The sequence below is a fragment of the Micromesistius poutassou genome (assembly GCF_964030765.1).
Source record: "Micromesistius poutassou genome assembly, chromosome: 12".
In the NCBI taxonomy this organism is placed as follows: domain Eukaryota; kingdom Metazoa; phylum Chordata; class Actinopteri; order Gadiformes; family Gadidae; genus Micromesistius; species Micromesistius poutassou.
Window position 1 is genome coordinate 4,387,548 of NC_140282.1, and position 17,782 is coordinate 4,405,329.

General features: G+C 47.1%; 1 protein-coding gene across 1 annotated transcript in view; it reads left to right on the forward strand.

Annotated features, from left to right (window-relative positions):
• The window catches only part of elp4 (elongator acetyltransferase complex subunit 4), a 44,771-nt gene extending 30,638 nt beyond the window's left edge, over positions 1-14,133 (forward strand). The window contains exon 10 of the mRNA XM_084476481.1: positions 13,502-14,133. Coding sequence (XP_084332607.1) covers positions 13,502-13,624 — 123 coding nt within the window. The 3' untranslated portion in view covers positions 13,625-14,133. The remainder of the gene's footprint in view (positions 1-13,501) is intronic.
• Positions 14,134-17,782: the final 3,649 nt, after the last annotated feature.

Sequence of the window (17,782 nt, forward strand, 5' to 3'; positions counted from 1 at the left end):
ATGTCCTTTCTCTCACCACCGTCTCATCTTTAGTTTTAGGGGTTTTTTTGGTCGTTTTTTGTCGTTTTTTTTGTTGAAAGACCCTCAGCCCCCCGGCATGCTCTTCTGTTCCCCCGGCACTCTTTTTCATCGCCGTCCAACCAGGACTTCTTCTGTGTGTCGCACAGAGCCTTTCTGAACGGCTCCCCTTTCTTCCCTTTCAGCCGCGGATGTCATTGTTGCTGCCTGTGGGATGGGTGTATTTATTTAGGGGTAATTGGTGTGTGGACGAGTGAGGTAATGAGGTGCATCCACACTTGGCCGCTGTTCTTTCTCACTCTCTTCCTCCCTCCCTTTCCCTCTCTCTCTCTCTAAGAGAGAGACGGGGGGGGGGGGGGGCGGGGGGGAGGAGAGACGTAGTGGTGTAGGAGCTGGGGGCCTGGGCTGGTGGGCCAGGCTGGTGGGCTGGTCCAGGCCACGCGGCTGTCTTCTCCCTGTGCTGGCTGGAGAGGCTGTTTCATACCCAGGTGGACAAACACAATTGCTGAGGCTGATACCTCAATAAAGGCGTCTGCAGTCTGAAGTGGTTTGTTTGTGTGTGTGTGTGTGTGTGTGTGTGTGTGTGTGTGTGTGTGTGTGTGTGTGTGTGTGTGTGTGTGTGTGTGTGTGTGTGTGTGTGTGTGTGTGTGTGTGTGTGTGTGTGTGTGTGTGTGTTTATTTGTGTATATCCATGTGTGTACGCATGTGGGAGTGCAAACCCAGCATTTTATCTTTCCCTGTATTGGTGCCTTAGGTCCTTTCATGGCGGTTTTCTTTGCGTGTTTCAAAGTACATGTATATCAGGCTAAGTGGGTGTTCAATGGAGCTCAAGGGGGACCCTGGGCTTGTCTCAGCCCACCCCCACCCACCCACCCACCCCCCCCATCCCAACCACCTCAGACTGGCCCTGATGCCCCGCAGTTACTCAATGATTTCACTTACACCTCCCTTATCTAGTTGGCCCGTGAAACAACAACCACTGCCTGACGCCACAGCCTTTACATGCCATTTGCTGCCTCATATCCTGTGAAATTCAATTGCACAGCAACGCTATCTCCAGCAGGCGTGTTTTTTTTTTCTTTTTCCCTCTCTATGTTTCCCTCTCTATCTCGCTCTCTCTCTCTCTTTCTTTTCACTGGGTATCATACAGCCAAATGAAACGCAGTGCAAACAAATACCTTCTGCCGCCCTTTTGCTGTCTGCGTTTGTTACGTTCTAGTCATTTATGGATTTACCAGACATCGTCTATTTATCCGTTAACGCTGACGTTTCACTTCGCGCTTTCAATTTTTTTTTCTGTGCAAGGCCGAGTTTTGAAACAAGGAAACGGCAGCCGTCTGGCTGGAGCCCACAGGTGTTCGGGCCGATAATATTATGCATTGATTGTTTTGTTGTTATCAGCGTAATTGGTGTAGACCTGCCAGTCTTTGATAGACACACAATTACTGTATGTGATGCATAAGTGGACTCATTTTAGGGCAGGACTTTGAGTTGCTAATGGTGTATTATTCTGCTTTTGGTCGGTCCTGAAAAGTGCTGGGCCAAATCAAACAAGCCGCTCCGGGGTAATTGAGGCCCCCTCCGTACCCCCTGCGGTGAGCAAGGCAGCACTGTAATCCCCTGACAACTCTGACTTGGCCCCAATCTGGCAGGCTGCCCGATTCCCAGCAAAATGCCCGACGCCGGCATCACATAGAGAGAGAGAGAGAAAGAGAGAGAGAGAGAGAGAGAGGGAGAGGGAGAAGAAGCGGAGAGTCGCATTTAAGCAAAGTCTCTTCGCAATTTTGTTCTTCTTCTTTGGTTTTGTTCGTTCGCATCTGCGTTGGTCACTTGTTTCTTTGTGTTCCGTCTGTGTGTTCCTCTTGACAATATGAGTGCAGGCTGAGTGTTAGGGAGGATTGTAAGCATTCATGAACCAGACTTTTCGCTTGAGGCTTGGGAGGATAAAAAGTTGTAGGAAAGGTTATGATGAAGAGCTTCCATCGGGCTAACTGGTAGTGCTATAGGTTTATATTCGTTTTTGCCACATTTCAACTGCAGCCGCCATTTTTAGGTTTCTTCTCTGGATCACTTTGGTCTGAGAAAATTGTATTTTTAACGAATGTGAGCTCAACAACTATATAGTTTCCAACTTAACAATACAGACTCGTTAGTCTATATTGACCTTGGTATTTTTTCATCCGCTGTAATAACTCCAAATAACTTTGTGTGGCATAAACAACTGACCCACTATGAGATTTTAGTGGCATTTTTTGTGACTTATTAGAAAATGTGTTGATTACTTTCGGATTAATTCATAATCACAAAATAATGATATTCTTATAAAATGATTGATTGATGATAACTATTGAGTAAAAGAGGCATCTTTAAAAATCCTCTCCGATAATTATTTTGGTATATGTGGATTCACAGCAATTAGGTTTTTAATTGCCTTTTATTAGTCTAAATATTTATTCCTTTTTTTATTGAAACATTCTTCAGCATTGCTTTCGTCAGTTACATAATAAAACACAAAACATTCATGTAGTTCCAATCATAGGTGTCTTTGCAAAAGACAAACAACATTCAGCCCTTTCAAACCTATCTCTCTCTCTCTTTTTTTCCCTGCCTTGACCTCAGGCCCCAGATCAGTGTTTTAATGGCAATAGTAATGCTTTGCAATTAACACTCACACAGTGCTGTAGGTGAGACAGTGGCTCACGTGTTTCAGGCTAAATAAAGAAAAACACCAAAGTCCACCGTTCCTGGTGCTCCCAAGAGCTAGGGGTTATGGAGGTGTGTGTGGGGGGGAGGGGGGCGGGGCGGGTGTATGGAAGGTGGTGAATCTTTTGACAGGGCAGTTAAGGTGATGTCTCATTCTCTGTGACATCTCGGATACCCTAAAGGTGGTTTTGCCCACTGCCTACCCAGGATGCACCTCACCAAGCTGGAGCTAAATTTACACACCCCACCTGCCCACAGGGAAGTGGGGCAGCAGGGTGGGGGTAGGGGGGGGTGCAGGATAAGGTGTGTGTTTGTGTGTATGTCTCTGTGGTGTGTGTATGTGTATTTGGGTATGAGGGGGGTGACAAGGATGGGGAGAAAGTAGACTCTATAGCCTTTAGTCCAAACATGCATTTATCATGGTTTTCAAAACCATATTTGTCCCCTTGTTTATTGTTCAAGTAACTCTCTTTAATATAATACCAAGCTGTGTATCTTCGAGTTGCATCCAGAGTGGAGCTGGTGCAGATGCCATGCTAGGTGGCTAGTACACCATTCTAAGAGTTTAGTAGGTTAGTGGAGCACAGAATGTCAGCCCCTAGCATTCCCAGTTCCAACACAGTCCAACCAGTGTTCCCACTGAAACCTTCCAGCTGACTTACTTTGTTATAAAGATATGGGCTGCCACTTGATTATGACAAAAACAATTGGGTGAAAAAACTGGACAGATTGTATTTCATAATTGTATAATTAATAACGTATCTAATGTGGTTGGCATTTCACTTCTCTGCTCTTTAATATTGCTACAAACATTGGAAAGCTGTGAATCGTCTTTGTCCAATGTTGCAGATTTTGCCATAATACGTCTGGCCACAGAGAACAGAGGAGTAAGTGAGAAACTGTTCTCAGCACCTTGAGAACCGGAGGTTCCCATGTTGCTTGCGACTTGTAGAACATCATATGGAAAAAGTCTCACAATGGATGTTTTGGTCATGCAATTAAAAAGTTTTTTTCTTGAATTACCTATTTTTTTCCAAGTGGATGCACAATAAAACAATGAATGAAAGGTGTTATGATGACTAGAGGGGTTTGATGCAGACTCTTTCAATTGGAACGTGTTTATTGTCTCTTGTTTATTTATTCCTGCACTAATTTTACCTCGTGTTGAAACGGGGAAAACAAACTCAGAAACGGGTCCTTTCAAAGATGTGCACATTTGGGCACATACAGTCCAACAGGACGTTGACTATGGTGGTAGATGCTCTCTTGTGATGGAGCTATTTGCCCGTGGGCTGATGTAAAGTGAATGGTCTTAGAAGGTCTAGGCGGGTCTATGTGTGGCCCGGCTGGTCCAAGTCAGCAGTAATGACTAGCTTGAGCCGGCATGCCTGTTAGTGTGAATGGGGTTACTCTGGGCAACACCTTTTCAGTTGGGGCCTATGAAGTCCCCAGTATGGTGGTCTTTGTCTGCACAAGGGCTGTCCTCTCAGCAAAAAAGAGTTGTGTTTTTTTGTGAGGACTATCAACTGGTGATGGATTATACCCCCATCCCCCAACCACCCCCACCCCTCCCCCCTTCCTCTTTCTACATCTGGGCAGTCAAACTGACACGGATGCAGACACACACGCACACACCCACACCCCCCCAACATACACACACACACACACACCATCAAGTACCTTCAACTTAACAACTAAGATACATAGTCAGCTAAGAAACATTCATTTGGATACTGATCATTTTATGATGGATTTATATATATCCACACTAATTTATATATTGAAACTATAGCTTGAAAAATCCCTATACTCAAACAAAAAAAAGTCAAACATACCCAATCCATCATATGTCAATCATATCCACCTATTCAATGTAACTTTGCATATACTGGCTTAAGTAACAATACATACATCAGTTTTTAAAGGGGTCCTATTCTACAAATACAACTTTTCCTTGCCCTTGCATGCATAAGGAGTTGATTGAAGAATATCATGCCCAGTGGAAACTTGAAATCTGAAGCCTACCTGGTCTATCCGTAGTCCCGTCATAAAGTCGCAACCAAGATAATTTCCCCGTTTTGATTTGCGCCAGTAGTGACGTAGCTAATGGTTTTCCTCAGCCAAGCAATTCCTGGTCTATAAAATGATTCAATACGTAATAACCATGTAGTATAGAACATGGAAGTCAATCAGTCCCAACCACCAACTGCTCTCCAAAAACAATAAACACACCAAAAAAAAGTAAGTTATTACTTCATTAGCAACTGATAACTCATTCTCATTGCGAATGGCACCAAACTCACTTGCCTTCATCTCCTTTAAAATGTATCTATCCTTTGTTACATTACATTACGTTTATTAAGCAGACGCTCTTGTCCAAAGCGACTTGCAGCAAGTGCAGTCAACGATGAAGATGAACGCCAAAAAAGTGCAAGAATCACTTAAGTGCATGTATACAACTTTAATTCTAACAGTAGGAAAAAAACATGGATGCCGCTGAAGGCAGTTGTTCTGGCTGTGTGCTCCACGCTGCCTGCTTATACATGCCTTACATGATCTTGTACTGACAGTACACATCGACGTGGCAGTGGACGCATGTGCACAGCTTCACCCAGTGTTCTCTTACTTTGTAACGGCTTTCTACTTTGGCTTCCCTCGATTTGCTCGGTGGTGAGAATAAACAAACCGAACTAAGGTTATTTTTTTCGTATGTAATACCACAGTTAAATAATTTGTAAAGTTGTTCGACTTTCGCGATGCCAGCTGCGACACCAGCCTCATGCTCTGATAATGGTACTGCTTTCACTTTCAGCCTGTTTCTTTGAGGACAAACAGGTTTTTCCGTCTCCCCGGCTAGCCTGTTGCACAATAACCAACCACTGCTACAAGTGAAAGACGAACTGCTTGCCCTCCCCTTCTCACGGGGTCGCCCCCTCTTGCCCGGGCTGACACAGTAACCTCCAGACGACCTTTCCCTTTGCCGAATGTTACGGCTGTGAACACACTGAAACCCATCCGAATGGGAAGGGAGAGAGAGAGGCGAGTCCAATGGTGGGTTTTTGCAGGAGGAAAAGGGGGTGACTTCAGGGGAAGGCCAAGGTCTGTGGCACTGTTGGCTTTTTGTGTGCGTTTCGTGTGGTGTTGCAAAGCTTCATGACACACACATACGCAAGTGTTTATGTGTCTGCCTGTGAATGTGAATGTGGGTATGCGCGCCTTGTATTTGCACCGTAAGTGCAACGGAGAAAAGCATGAATAATGCATGTTAAAATATCTTGCTAATGCCTTAGCCTTTTATGCATGCAGGGGGATGCTGTGTGTGGTGGAGGAACTGACTGCCTTGTATTGTCAAAGGAATTCCATCCTGTTTCTAACTCATGCCGTACCCCTTCCATAACGTTATACTGTGATATTTTAACCACAGCGTAAATATTTACTGTTCACCCTTTTTATGACCCAGAACTAAATGATCTGCAATGATCCATTGTCGGGCCGATTGTGCAGTAAAGACATGGGTATGCAAATCGAGCTGGTGGTCCGTTTTAAGATGATACAAAGGCTGTTCATGCACATACATCAAACACCCTGGCACTCGCTTTTAGGTAGTCGGCGCCTGGATTGCACTTGCAGATATGTTCTTGCAACAGGGTGTCAGGGATGTTTTAACCCGGCAACTACCCTATCACAGTCATCGTTTGAGGGGTAAAATGTGTGTGTGTGTGTGTGTGTGTGTCAAGAGAGCGATGGAGGGCACCAGAGGTCCCCCAGATATGCTGTCATAACCCATGCTGCTCCGCTCTTTGCTACAGGACTATTGGTAGTGAAGGCAGCACTTACACATGTTTGTACTCTTTGCCCTCTACCCCCTCTCTCCCTCTCTCCCTGGGCCGCCATGTCGCTCCGGGGGGACCACCGGCTCCCCGGCTGTGTTGCCCAGGGCCCATAACACCAACTCACCCTCCACCCCGCCCCCACCGGGGTCAGCAACATGCCATCTTCCCCCCACCCGCCCCTCAACCCCTTCACCCTCTCACCCCTGCAATGCCCACGGTCCAAAAGCAACCCACATGGCTCTCTCCAAGAAGGGGCAACAAAACGGAACAGAAAAGGGAGACAAAGGGGCCCCCATGCAGCACCTCCTCGTCGGGGCTCTTGACACGAGAGGCCCCCAGAGGGAGGGCTTCAGACCCAAGACGACGGGGGAACGTGATAACAAGCAAGTTGTTGTTGTTGTTGTTGCGGTTGTTTGTGTTTACAGTACTGTTACGCTTCAGCCTTTTTTTGTGTCTGTCCATCTGCTTAAAACACGGGGGAAAGGGGGCTCACCGATTCCTATGCTTGTCATAGCCAGTAACGTGACAGATGCTATCCATTGCGATTTGACGTGATTCTCTGGAGCGTAAAGGGTAAGTGAGTAGCGATCCGTCTTAAGAGGAGCAGAAGGGAAAACCGACATTCCAGTCCGTATTAAATACCGACCGGAATATTGCGAGCTTTATCAAGTCCCTGTTCGGACTCGCTCACAGCCCCCTGTTGGATTTTGGAAACTCAGTCGAGTTATGACTCCCCCCCCGCCCCACCGTTCTCGTAACTTTTGGTGGGAAACTAATCACGCTCAGAGTGCCTACTCATCTCTACCCGCCTGTCTTCCGGCGCGCTGTCAGACGCCATTAGCGGTGCGGCGGGGTGAGCCGCGGAGCCCGTGTTTGTATGCGTCTGCCGCCCCGCCCCAGCCCCACCTGACTGGTGGTGCGCCAGGCTCCAGGATTATCCCGGGTCAGACAGCAGGTGACGAGGCAGGCAGGTGACCATCACTCAATTAGCCCCGCAAGGAAACACGAGAACCGGCTCCAGATTCTCCTCCTTAACTTTTACCTTCTATTTTCTTTGTTTGGGGGTGTTGTGTTCTCGCCCTTCCCCCCCCCCCACCTCTTTCTCTGTCACACATATACACGGAAATACACCAGGAGCATGTAATGGTTTGAAGGAGCAATTCCTTATTAGGTATGCTTGAATGAAGAGATTCAATTGAAGTAGATTGTGCATGAGGGAGGTGGGTCACATATGTACTTCATGTTTGGATTTGTTTCAACACAGTGACTTTTTACAAAATACACACTTCCATTTGGACTTGACTCCTTCCGTACGACCCAATAGCACCGGCTTTGGTTTCTGGATCGACTCAATACAACCAGAGCAAACCGAACCAGAACGCACACAGCATAGGGTTCAGGGGTGAAACGAAGAAGATAGAATTCCTGTGGTGATTTTTTTAACGAACGCACACAAAGAAAAAAACGTTGTCGGTATAAGAAAAGAAAGAGAGAGAGAGTGAGCGAGAGAGAAGAAAAAGAACCTAAGAAAAGATTATCATTATTATTGAAGAATTCCCAGGACCAGCAGGACCAAAGCTCCCCAGTCAGCAGGTTAGTCTCGGGGCAAAGCCCGGGATCATGTTGCACTCCCTTTGTATCCACAAAAGAAGAGGAAGGCCAGGCTTCTCGGCCACCTTTGTTAGGCGCAGGTGGGCTAGAATTACCAAAGTGATGGGATTTACGCTCGGCCGTTGCTGCCATGTTCTCTCACTTGCTTGGGCGGAAGTGTTTTGAGATTGCCAGCAAGCCCAGTGTGATATTTGTTTGTTCTGGAATAGAAAAAGAACATCACATTATGTGGTGCGTAAATACTGGTTGCAATCGGGAGCAAGAATATGATTTCCCGCACACAATGTGGGGGAACTTTATAGGTGTGAGGGATTACGGTGTTGTGGAGGAGATTTGTCTCGCAGTTGGCCTCTGCATAGTGCACCGAGTGTGGCAGATTTCTATCCATTAAAAAAAATGGAAAAATTGCAATATTGACCCGTGGACCTTCGGTGGAAATGGAAATGGACAATAGACCTATCCTGGACCCCGATTACTTCACACTGGCTGCACCGTGCCCCGTCAACTCTGGGAGATGGAAAGTGGTAACTTCTGTCAATGGATAGCGGATGCCTTGCTCCGATATCCCAGTTGTACTGTGATTAATCCTAATGGTAGTCTAATAAGTGTTTAGAATGCCCACCCACCCATGCATATGTGTGTGTACTGTACAGCATGTAGAATGCTGTGTGACTCCCCGCGCAAGGATTACGGCATGCTAATACCGTGCTCGGTTTCTGTGCTCTCGCGTTTCAGCGACTTAATGGTTCTTATGGGCTGGAATAAATTAACAATGATGGCGTTAAGTAGGTGTTTATGGTAAACACTGTGTCACTTCCCAGAGTGCGTTCTGACATGAGGTAATCTGATTGAAACGGCCCAATCCAAACGTCATGTGTTCACAAGCCGGGGTGTTGGGTTTCTCCCAGTTCTAAGCTGTACAGTGACACGGGCCCTTTTGAAAGTGTGGCTAAAACTCTATGGAAGAAATGACTCGTTAAATTAGCACTTAATACTCCAGTCATTAGCAAGCCGTTACCACCAGTGGAATTCCTTTGATGGGGTCTGCTTTGTGTAAGCAGGCTTGGCCCTAAGCTCTAGCCGGGCTATTTGGATCATGAAAATTATGTTCTTACATAAAGTTTTAACAGGGCGGGTAAAAATGCTCCAATCCGTTGCCAGCCACTCCTCTTTCCAGGCTTCCCATTGGCCGCTGAGTGGACGGTCCATACAGCCTTCCTTTAGAGACTTGTTATTGACGCAATTTCCCCCCCCCCCCGGACTCTCTGTTCATGAAGTCAGGTAGGGGAAGTCAGTGGGGATAGCCGGTCCATGGGCCGGCCCTGAGGACTTGTTTCAAGTGGTCAGTGCTCATTTGGGGGGCTTTCACCCTTCAGCACCCCCCCCCCCCCCCGCCCCCCCCCCGGCCGTGAAGCCCTGCTCAAGCCAAACCTTTGGCTTGACAGACACTTCCAACACAGCCAACAAACACACACTTTGTCTCTCATACGTACACGTGTATCTTTCCACGCGTATCCGAACATACCTACCTCTCACACACACACTAGTACTAGTGGCCAGAACGTATTCACACAACCACCCCCCCCACCCCCCAGCCCCCCACCCCCCATGTGCCAAAGCCCACAGCCTAGCCTTTTCCTTTTTTATTTTTTATTTTTTTTTTAACCACCAATGAATCCCTCTGCCCTGCCCCCATCCCCTCTCTTCCTATTTAGTTCCTCTGTCTCTGAGCCCCCCCTCCTCCCCTCCTCCCCTCCCCCAACCCCTCAAGGTTGCCAAGCAGCAGAGGAAAAGACTTTACACACTCATAATACACCCCACCATGCCTCCGAGGGTTTACCGGATGTCCTTGTTTACATGGCGGGGCGTGCCGGTTGTGGGGAGGACTCCTGTGAGGGCAGTCCTGTGTGCGCCCCAGACTCTGAACTACAGTGTCAATATGTGTCCGTGCTATGGATGTGCCATAGGTCTGCAGTATTGGCCCCTCAGTTACTGACTAGGCAGTTAATGTCTCCATGCACAGAGGATAATGTGTACAACGTAGTCGGCAATGCATGCATGATTTTAAACGCATTAGTTTGTTTTACATCTGTATATATCTTGTAAAGCATGTTCTATTTGGTTTTATTTGTATTCATGTTTTAAGCCCATTCCTTATTTATTGGAGTAAGATACAATGCCTGAAAGGTTGCAAAATCAACTATTCCCTGAATGTCCAGGGATGGCTGATGTCAATGTTAGTGGGCCCTGCTTTTCCCTCTGTATGTCAAAATGATCGATCAGTATTGTCTGCCCTCCCCTCCCCACCCCTCCCCTAACTTTGATGCAGCTATCGATTGTTCTGGTCTGCCCCAGAACTCAAAAGGTTATCGTAGCCTCACTTCTGGATTGGTTTGACCTTCGCTCCGCACATGCTCAGTGGGCTCCCCCGAGCGCACAGCCAAACACACGGGCGAGCCAGGTCTGTGGGTGCGTGACAGCCAGACAACGGTGTGATGTCTCTCTCTTTTTTCTCTTTTTTTTTTTACTCACCCACTGAGGACGATGTATATGTGATTGATTTTTCCTCCCTTCTCTCTCTCTCTCGCCGCTGCCACGTTTCCGCTGCACTGCACTTAGCAGAACGGAGTCCGGGCTTGTGATCAATGCATTGTTTTTCTTTCTCAATCACACTCGAGTGAGCCGGAGACACGAAAGGTTACCCAGGTGAGGTTTGGCAGGGACGGCGAAGCTTCTGCGTGTTTTTTCTCCTCAAGGCCACTTCCCTTGGAGTTTTTCTTGGATATTAGACAATTTTTTTATAGCGCTGTTTGTTCATGTGTGTTAAAGAGGGGAAGTTATTTAAAGAGCGGTAACTTCAAAAGAAAAAAGGAAAACAGGGAGACGCACGGGCCGTCAAAGCGTTTGCGATGGCGTGGTGCTATTAAAATCGCGGCGTCTTCGTACGACCACGACGCCTATCCAGACAACCACATATTATGTATCGGTTGTCAGTGCTGCTGTGTTGAAGTGATCAGCCCTCCCTCCCCCCCCCCCCAGCCCTCTCAACCCCATGGCTTTTGTCACCTCACCTTACCATCCCACATTAAATTATAGGGCCTTAACGACGTCTAAGGGCTTCACCTGCCCCCCAGATAATCTGTGGGGCAGCATGACAGCCCCTTTCCTCTTGTTTCCTCCCTGCTCGCCTGACAAGCGCACTCCTGACACACACTCACACGCGCGCACACACACACACACACATACACACACACACACACACACACGCATACACAATCACACAAAGAGAAACGTGGTGGACAGGCAGGAGCGGACCGCTGGGGGTATGACACGCCTCCGATCACAGCAGTGCGCCACGGTGGGACATACGTTTCCATATCTGATGGGACTGACTTGGACTGACAAATGGTTTAAATTTTAGTTAAGAGAGAAGGTGTATGCCAGTAATAGTGCTAGTAATAGTAAAGGAAAACATATCTCTTCAGATGTGATAAGGTGATAATTAAAGCCTCACTGAAGAGTTAGACATAGCCCAGTTCAAATAGCACTGAAGTCAAATATACAGTGAGCTAGATCTGTTGCGGCTCCCGGCGGGGGTGGTGGTGGGGGGGGTTAGGCTTCCCATTGGCCACTGAATCGACGGTACATGCAGCTTTTCGCACCTTTAGAGACATAAATACTCCCCACTTCAAACGCCCTCTGTATCTGGCAGGCGCCCCGGTCTTTAAGTCGGGAGGAAGTTCTACTTTGTTATCTGTGGCGGCGGCGGTGGGCCGCCCCCAAGGACCGGTTTCAAGGGCTCAGTGCTCATTTGGGGGGGCTTTGTCACCCTTCACCCCCATCACCGGCGTGACCTCAACCCCTCTGGCCGTGGAGCCCAGTCGAAACCACAAACCTTCACCCCCCCCCCCTCGACAGACATGTTCATCACAGCCACACACTCACACACCCGTCTCACCTACGCACGTGCATCTGTCGAGGCGATATTTGAACACAGCTCTCCGTAGTGGCACATACGCGTCTACGTATACAGCTAACACATTACACAAGTATTATCTGTTGATAATGAAGCTGTTAAACCCTGGGAGCCCGACACTTAGTCATTAGGAAGCAGATAAGTATCTCGAGGGAGTGGGAAGGCCTGAAGCCCAGCGGCTGGGGGGGGGGGGGGGGGCAGCCAGGATGACGACAGCGGGAGAGGTCTGAGGGGGCTGGGGGGGTCGGGGCGGGGGGGAATGGAATGGAGCTTTTGGACCATCAGGTCTCAGATGTCACAGCAGATTCTTTCAGGGGGAAAATTACAGGGTTTTACTTCCAGAGCACTCGCAGGGACGCTCGCGTTGCTCTGGTATTTTTCCTCCATCCATCGGGCCGCGGCTCCGACGCTGAGAAAAAACAAAAACGTGTGGCGGCGGCCATTGTCCGTCTCGCACACTCGACTCTGGAGATACTTCACTCCTCTCACTTTAAAGCGTCTCTGCGGGACTTTGTTCGTGGAGGGCCATTGGCAGCTCCTCGAGAGCGGCGTCGGCCCTCTTAAGCTCTGCAGAGTTTAGCGTGTTAGCGTTAGGGGGCTTTACGTGAGTGGCCCTCATTAACCTCCTCGCGTCTTTGTGCTTCGAGTTGGCACAGGGCCGCTCCCAAGATAAGCTTTGCTGCAGGAACTTTGTTGCTTTTGTCCAAATGCTTCCCGCTCTGCATTAGCCTAGCCGCAATGATCGCCGTTATAAACACTTGTGTAATGCAACTCCCACAACAGATTTGTGCGCACGCTCGGGGTGTTAAACAGACACACATGTAGATTGCACGCATAAAGTCTTTGCGCCCGCCATGCCTCCTTAACGTTGACCCGATTTGTACAGGGTGCAGGAATGCTGATCGGATACAGCACACATCATTTGCCACCCTCCTTATTGCCACACAGTTTCCGCCATAAATAGATGTTCACACGCCCAATAGACACCTCCACAAAACCAACCCAAAACAACACCGTCCCGTTCCCAATGGGCTTTCCCCATTTAGTGGCATGTTGGCAGGTTCCCTCTGCGCTGCCAGTGTGGGGAGAGAACTGAAGCATCTAATCCAATTTGCTACTCAACATGGCTCACTGTGAGGGAACAAAACCCGGCGACGGCCGTCTGTCTGGATACGTCTGTCATCGTCGCGGTTGTACCATCGGATGTCTTTCGTTTGTTTTGATATTCCTTCTGTTGTGTTGTTCTCGTCCACCCTAACCCTTTTTCACCTACCTCTACCCCCCCCCCAAACCCCCTCCCCCCTCCCCCACCCCACCCATGTCTCATTCCCCCCATCCCCCCCCCCCCCCCTCTCTCCAGCGGCTACATCTGCCTCCCGACCTGTCAGAGACCGTGAGCCGGGTGAGCAGGGGGGAGCAGGCAGGGGCGGCCGCCATGGGCACATCGTGTGGTTCTTCCGGCAACAAACACCTGGACTTCTAGAAGCACTGCCCCGCACACACACACACACACGCACGCACGCACGCACGCACGCAAACACACACACACACAGACACACCATCACTCTCACCGAGGGGGCCTGGAAAGCTGGGACTGCAGAGTGATGTCCTCTTTGTTGCCCGGACCAGGTTGTTTCCTCACCCACACGCTGTCAGCGGTAATAACCCCGCCAGTCGCTTTCCGACCTTCGACGTGCTCCAGCCCCGGCTTTAGCACAGGATAAATGTAAACCGCGGTGACGTTCCGCCGCTGCTCAGCGTACAATACATCACAGGTGGTTAGGGTGGGGGGACTCTCTCTGCGTTCAGCGTTGCCTGATGTGAAGACTGAGGAGTGCTATTTCTGTGTGGGCTCTCGACTTGTGGGCTCTCGGCGTCGGTAATTGACGCTTGTTTTGCTCCTTTCTACGGCGGTGGTCGTGTCAATCGTGTCAAATCGTGTCAAACTCCCCCGAGTCTCACAAAATGTTACAAATGATTACCATTCTTGTGTTTAATAAAATAAATATGTAATAATAAGTGGGTTTTTTTGTCTTTTTGAAACGGCTCACGAATTTGTTTACTGTTTTGTCATTTTGGCATTGTCGTTAAGATCGTTTAGCCAAAACTCCTGACTGAAGTCAGATGCATGTCATGAAGGAGCATGAAGGGGTAAAGCATTTTTGCACAAGGATCCCTTCAGGTAGACTGCGGACATTCCCCGTTAATGTAATTCAATGCTCACTTTCGATCAAACCGATCGTTGGATCATTGACAGAAGTTCATAATGAGGAGGGCTGTCTCACAATAGGTGTTCAGGGGCAGAGGAGAGCTGCTTGTATCTAGCTGTCCCTTTAACACGGGCCATGACCTGAGAATGACGGTGCACCTCCACCGGGCTACAGAGCCAGGCAGGAGAGCAGACAGAGGGGGTTATATAGGAGAGCTGGATTTGGGATGCAGGCTTCACACCTCATCAAACATGTTTACTGGATGAGCTGCTGCACCATGACAAGCTGAAAAGAACAAATTAGGTCAAACAGTGACACAGGGAAACAAAACAAAAAAAACACAACGCGTGGAACAAGTGTTGTGTTTTCGTACTTTCTTTAGTGTGGCTGCTAGTGTTGCTTTGAATGTGTTCTGCCGGTTATGTAGTGGCAGCGTTGGTTATCTTCTGCAGCACACACACACGTGGCAGAGGACGTTGGGTTGTCTGACAGGTTTATGCTTGGTTAGGCGTTGTGTGTGTAGTGTGCATATAGTATGTGTGTGTGTTGAGAGAGGGAGACAACATAGGCCAGTCCTCCTTTACAGACTAGAAAAAGCATATGAATAACAAGACAGATTGAGTTAGTTGGGTACACCTGAAAGGTAGATGCATTGTGAACAGATTGATTTCATCATGTGTTCCTGTTGCCCTCGCTGTTTGTTTCCGTTTCATGTTTTTTATGGGAAACAATTTTGTTTTGAAATGCGTTGTATCAGCAATGATTACATATTATAAATGTAATTAGGTAAAGCTAATTATGAAATTAACTCAATACTCAATAGACAATGGTTAGATGTATTATAGCGGCGACACAGGTTATTGACCGATATATTTAAGGGGTTAACCGCTTATCCTTTATAAAAAGTACTTTGATTGTGTGTACTTCTGCATCTTCATACACCAGTTTATAAACAGAGGTCTGGAGAACATAACACTGCAACAAAAGGCCTCCTGAATCAGTATGCTGGACAATATTGAGGTTATTGGTCACCAAAGGTCTTGACCTATCAGGTTACATTGTATTCTATTGATCAACAATACACGTTTTAGCTTTAAGAGTGTAGCAGGAGTCAATGGAGGCCATGGGTTCCCTCTCCAGCTCAGAAGCCCGAGTGTGGCTTCCCCCTTGGAGCTCCTTGCTAATTATCCCCAGCAAGGAAACAAGTTGGGGGAGAGCAGTGAAAGGTCAGGGAGGGGCTAATGAATGAGTGGAAGAAACAGGCCAATGCCAGGAAGACATTGTCCTCAGAGGAAAAAACAAGGACTGTTTGGCTCAACTGTGGTGTAAATAATAAGCATAAACAAGAGGCAACAGTGGTTATTGGTTCCTCCACCCTTTGCTGATAGATTTTCTTCTTCCCGTTGCTGTAATTCACACTGCTCTAATATTTCTGACCTTTTATTATTAATAAATAAAAAAATAAAAATAAAATGTTTCTGTGTAAGATCTGAATGTGTCCCATTCAGTCTTTACACTGTCAATCTGCTGACTACAGGGGTAAACTATGTGTGGTTCAAAGCCATGCTCTGTTATGTATCTTTGCTGCTTGTCAGGCCGTCAGCTGCCTTGTATTGGCTCCCTGCAAACTCTCCATGTGAATAGGGCTTGTACATCAGATTGCATCATGGGTAATGTTATTGGTGATACGAGTATGACGTAAACCCCACCACTATGTTGATGATATTGTTTGGAAAGAATGAGGTCATGTAATGCTCGTGAATTGTTCATATTTAAAACAATAAAAGGTGTTAGTTATTATTCCTTTTGAGTCCATCTGATAAATTGCCCCTTTTCTTTTTAAACAGATTCTTTCCATCCATTATTACAAATGTAAGCAGTAATATGTTGGCGTTTGAAATGCCGTAATCATACTTCATAATTACTTTTTCATACCTGTCGAATATATATGTAAATGCAATTGACATACAGAGAAATAATGGAGGTTAGAACATAAACAAATATGAAAAAAACTGCACGTGCACACTGTGCAACCACGAGAGTGACTGCAGTTAGATTTTTCTAATCATATCTCTGAATGTAAAACTGTAAAATGTGTGTCCCCCATATGCTCCTGTGTATTTGTGCAATTTAGGCATTATGTCCAAACTATGCCATATGCACTACTTGTTACAGAAAAGTGAAATTACTTTTTGCTGGAACGTGTCCCCCTTGACATAATTTAACACTGAATGCATGTCTTTCCATTATCTCCTGAAACCTTAGGTCATTCGCAGCCACTAATTGCTGTCTTTCTTGCATATTGAATCTATCTCTGCTTAACTCTGCACTCTCTCCCTCTTTTGCCCTCTGTAATTATTAATGCTCTCTCTCTCTCTCTCTCTCTCTCTCTCTCTCTCTCTCTCTCTCTCTCTCTCTCTCTCTCTCTCTCTCTCTCATTATGTGTCTGTCTGTCTATGTCTGTCTGTCTGTCTGTCTGTCTCTGTCTCTCTCTCTCTCTCTCTCTCTCTCTCTCTCTCTCTCTCTCTCTGGGGAATAGCTTTGCCTGTTCTCTTCCTTGTGTCCTCTAAACTCAATCCAGGGTAAAATCAATAGAGAATTTGCTCCGCCCACTAAAAAGTTTCCTCTTAAAATCCTGATTAACCTTCAAATGGAAAGATTTGTGGTTGAGGGGGTTTGAAATATTGAATGTAATGGCCATCCAGGATGAATCAATTTAACCTTTTTTTTTGTACGGCAAGGCTCAGGCAAGTAGTGTCAATGCTATCTTCTCTCATTGGTCAGTTCAAATCTAGACATATTTATCTACACTGTTACACCACCCTCTCACACTCACTTGATTCTCTCGCTCTCCCTCATTCACACATGCACTCAAATTCACATAGACCCTCCCTGCTGTGGCAGCAAGTGAAGCACAATAACACTCCACAACCCAATCACTTCTCTGGCTCACTATACACCACTGTCTACTTTATTCTACTCCCCCCCCCCTTTTTGCTCTGCTCCCTCCTCCTCCTCCCCCTCCTCCTCCTCCTCCTGGTTGGCTCTGCTTCTCTTTCTCTTTTTGGACCATCGTAACTCCACTGAAACAAGGGCTGTGGATGCTGAATTGCCTGACCTTTCCCATTGTGGCTTGTTGTTGCCGTGTGTGGTCTCTGTGTGGAGATGGGTTAGGCTTTGGAACAAGAGAGGGTTGTTGTTGTTTTGGAAAGAAATAAAGCCTTTTGGTTTGGAGATTCAAAGTCTTGTTTGTTTGTGTCAGCGGTGTCTTGTCCTGGCATTGTACGCACAAGATTTGTTTTCTTAGCTTTCCATCAATTAGGAATCTATTCAACCATACGATGGTTAGGATTTACACCTCAGAGAAGCACAGGAACCAGGCGAATAAGCTTTCTTTAAGACACAATTTTACTGTACAAAATGTTTTATAG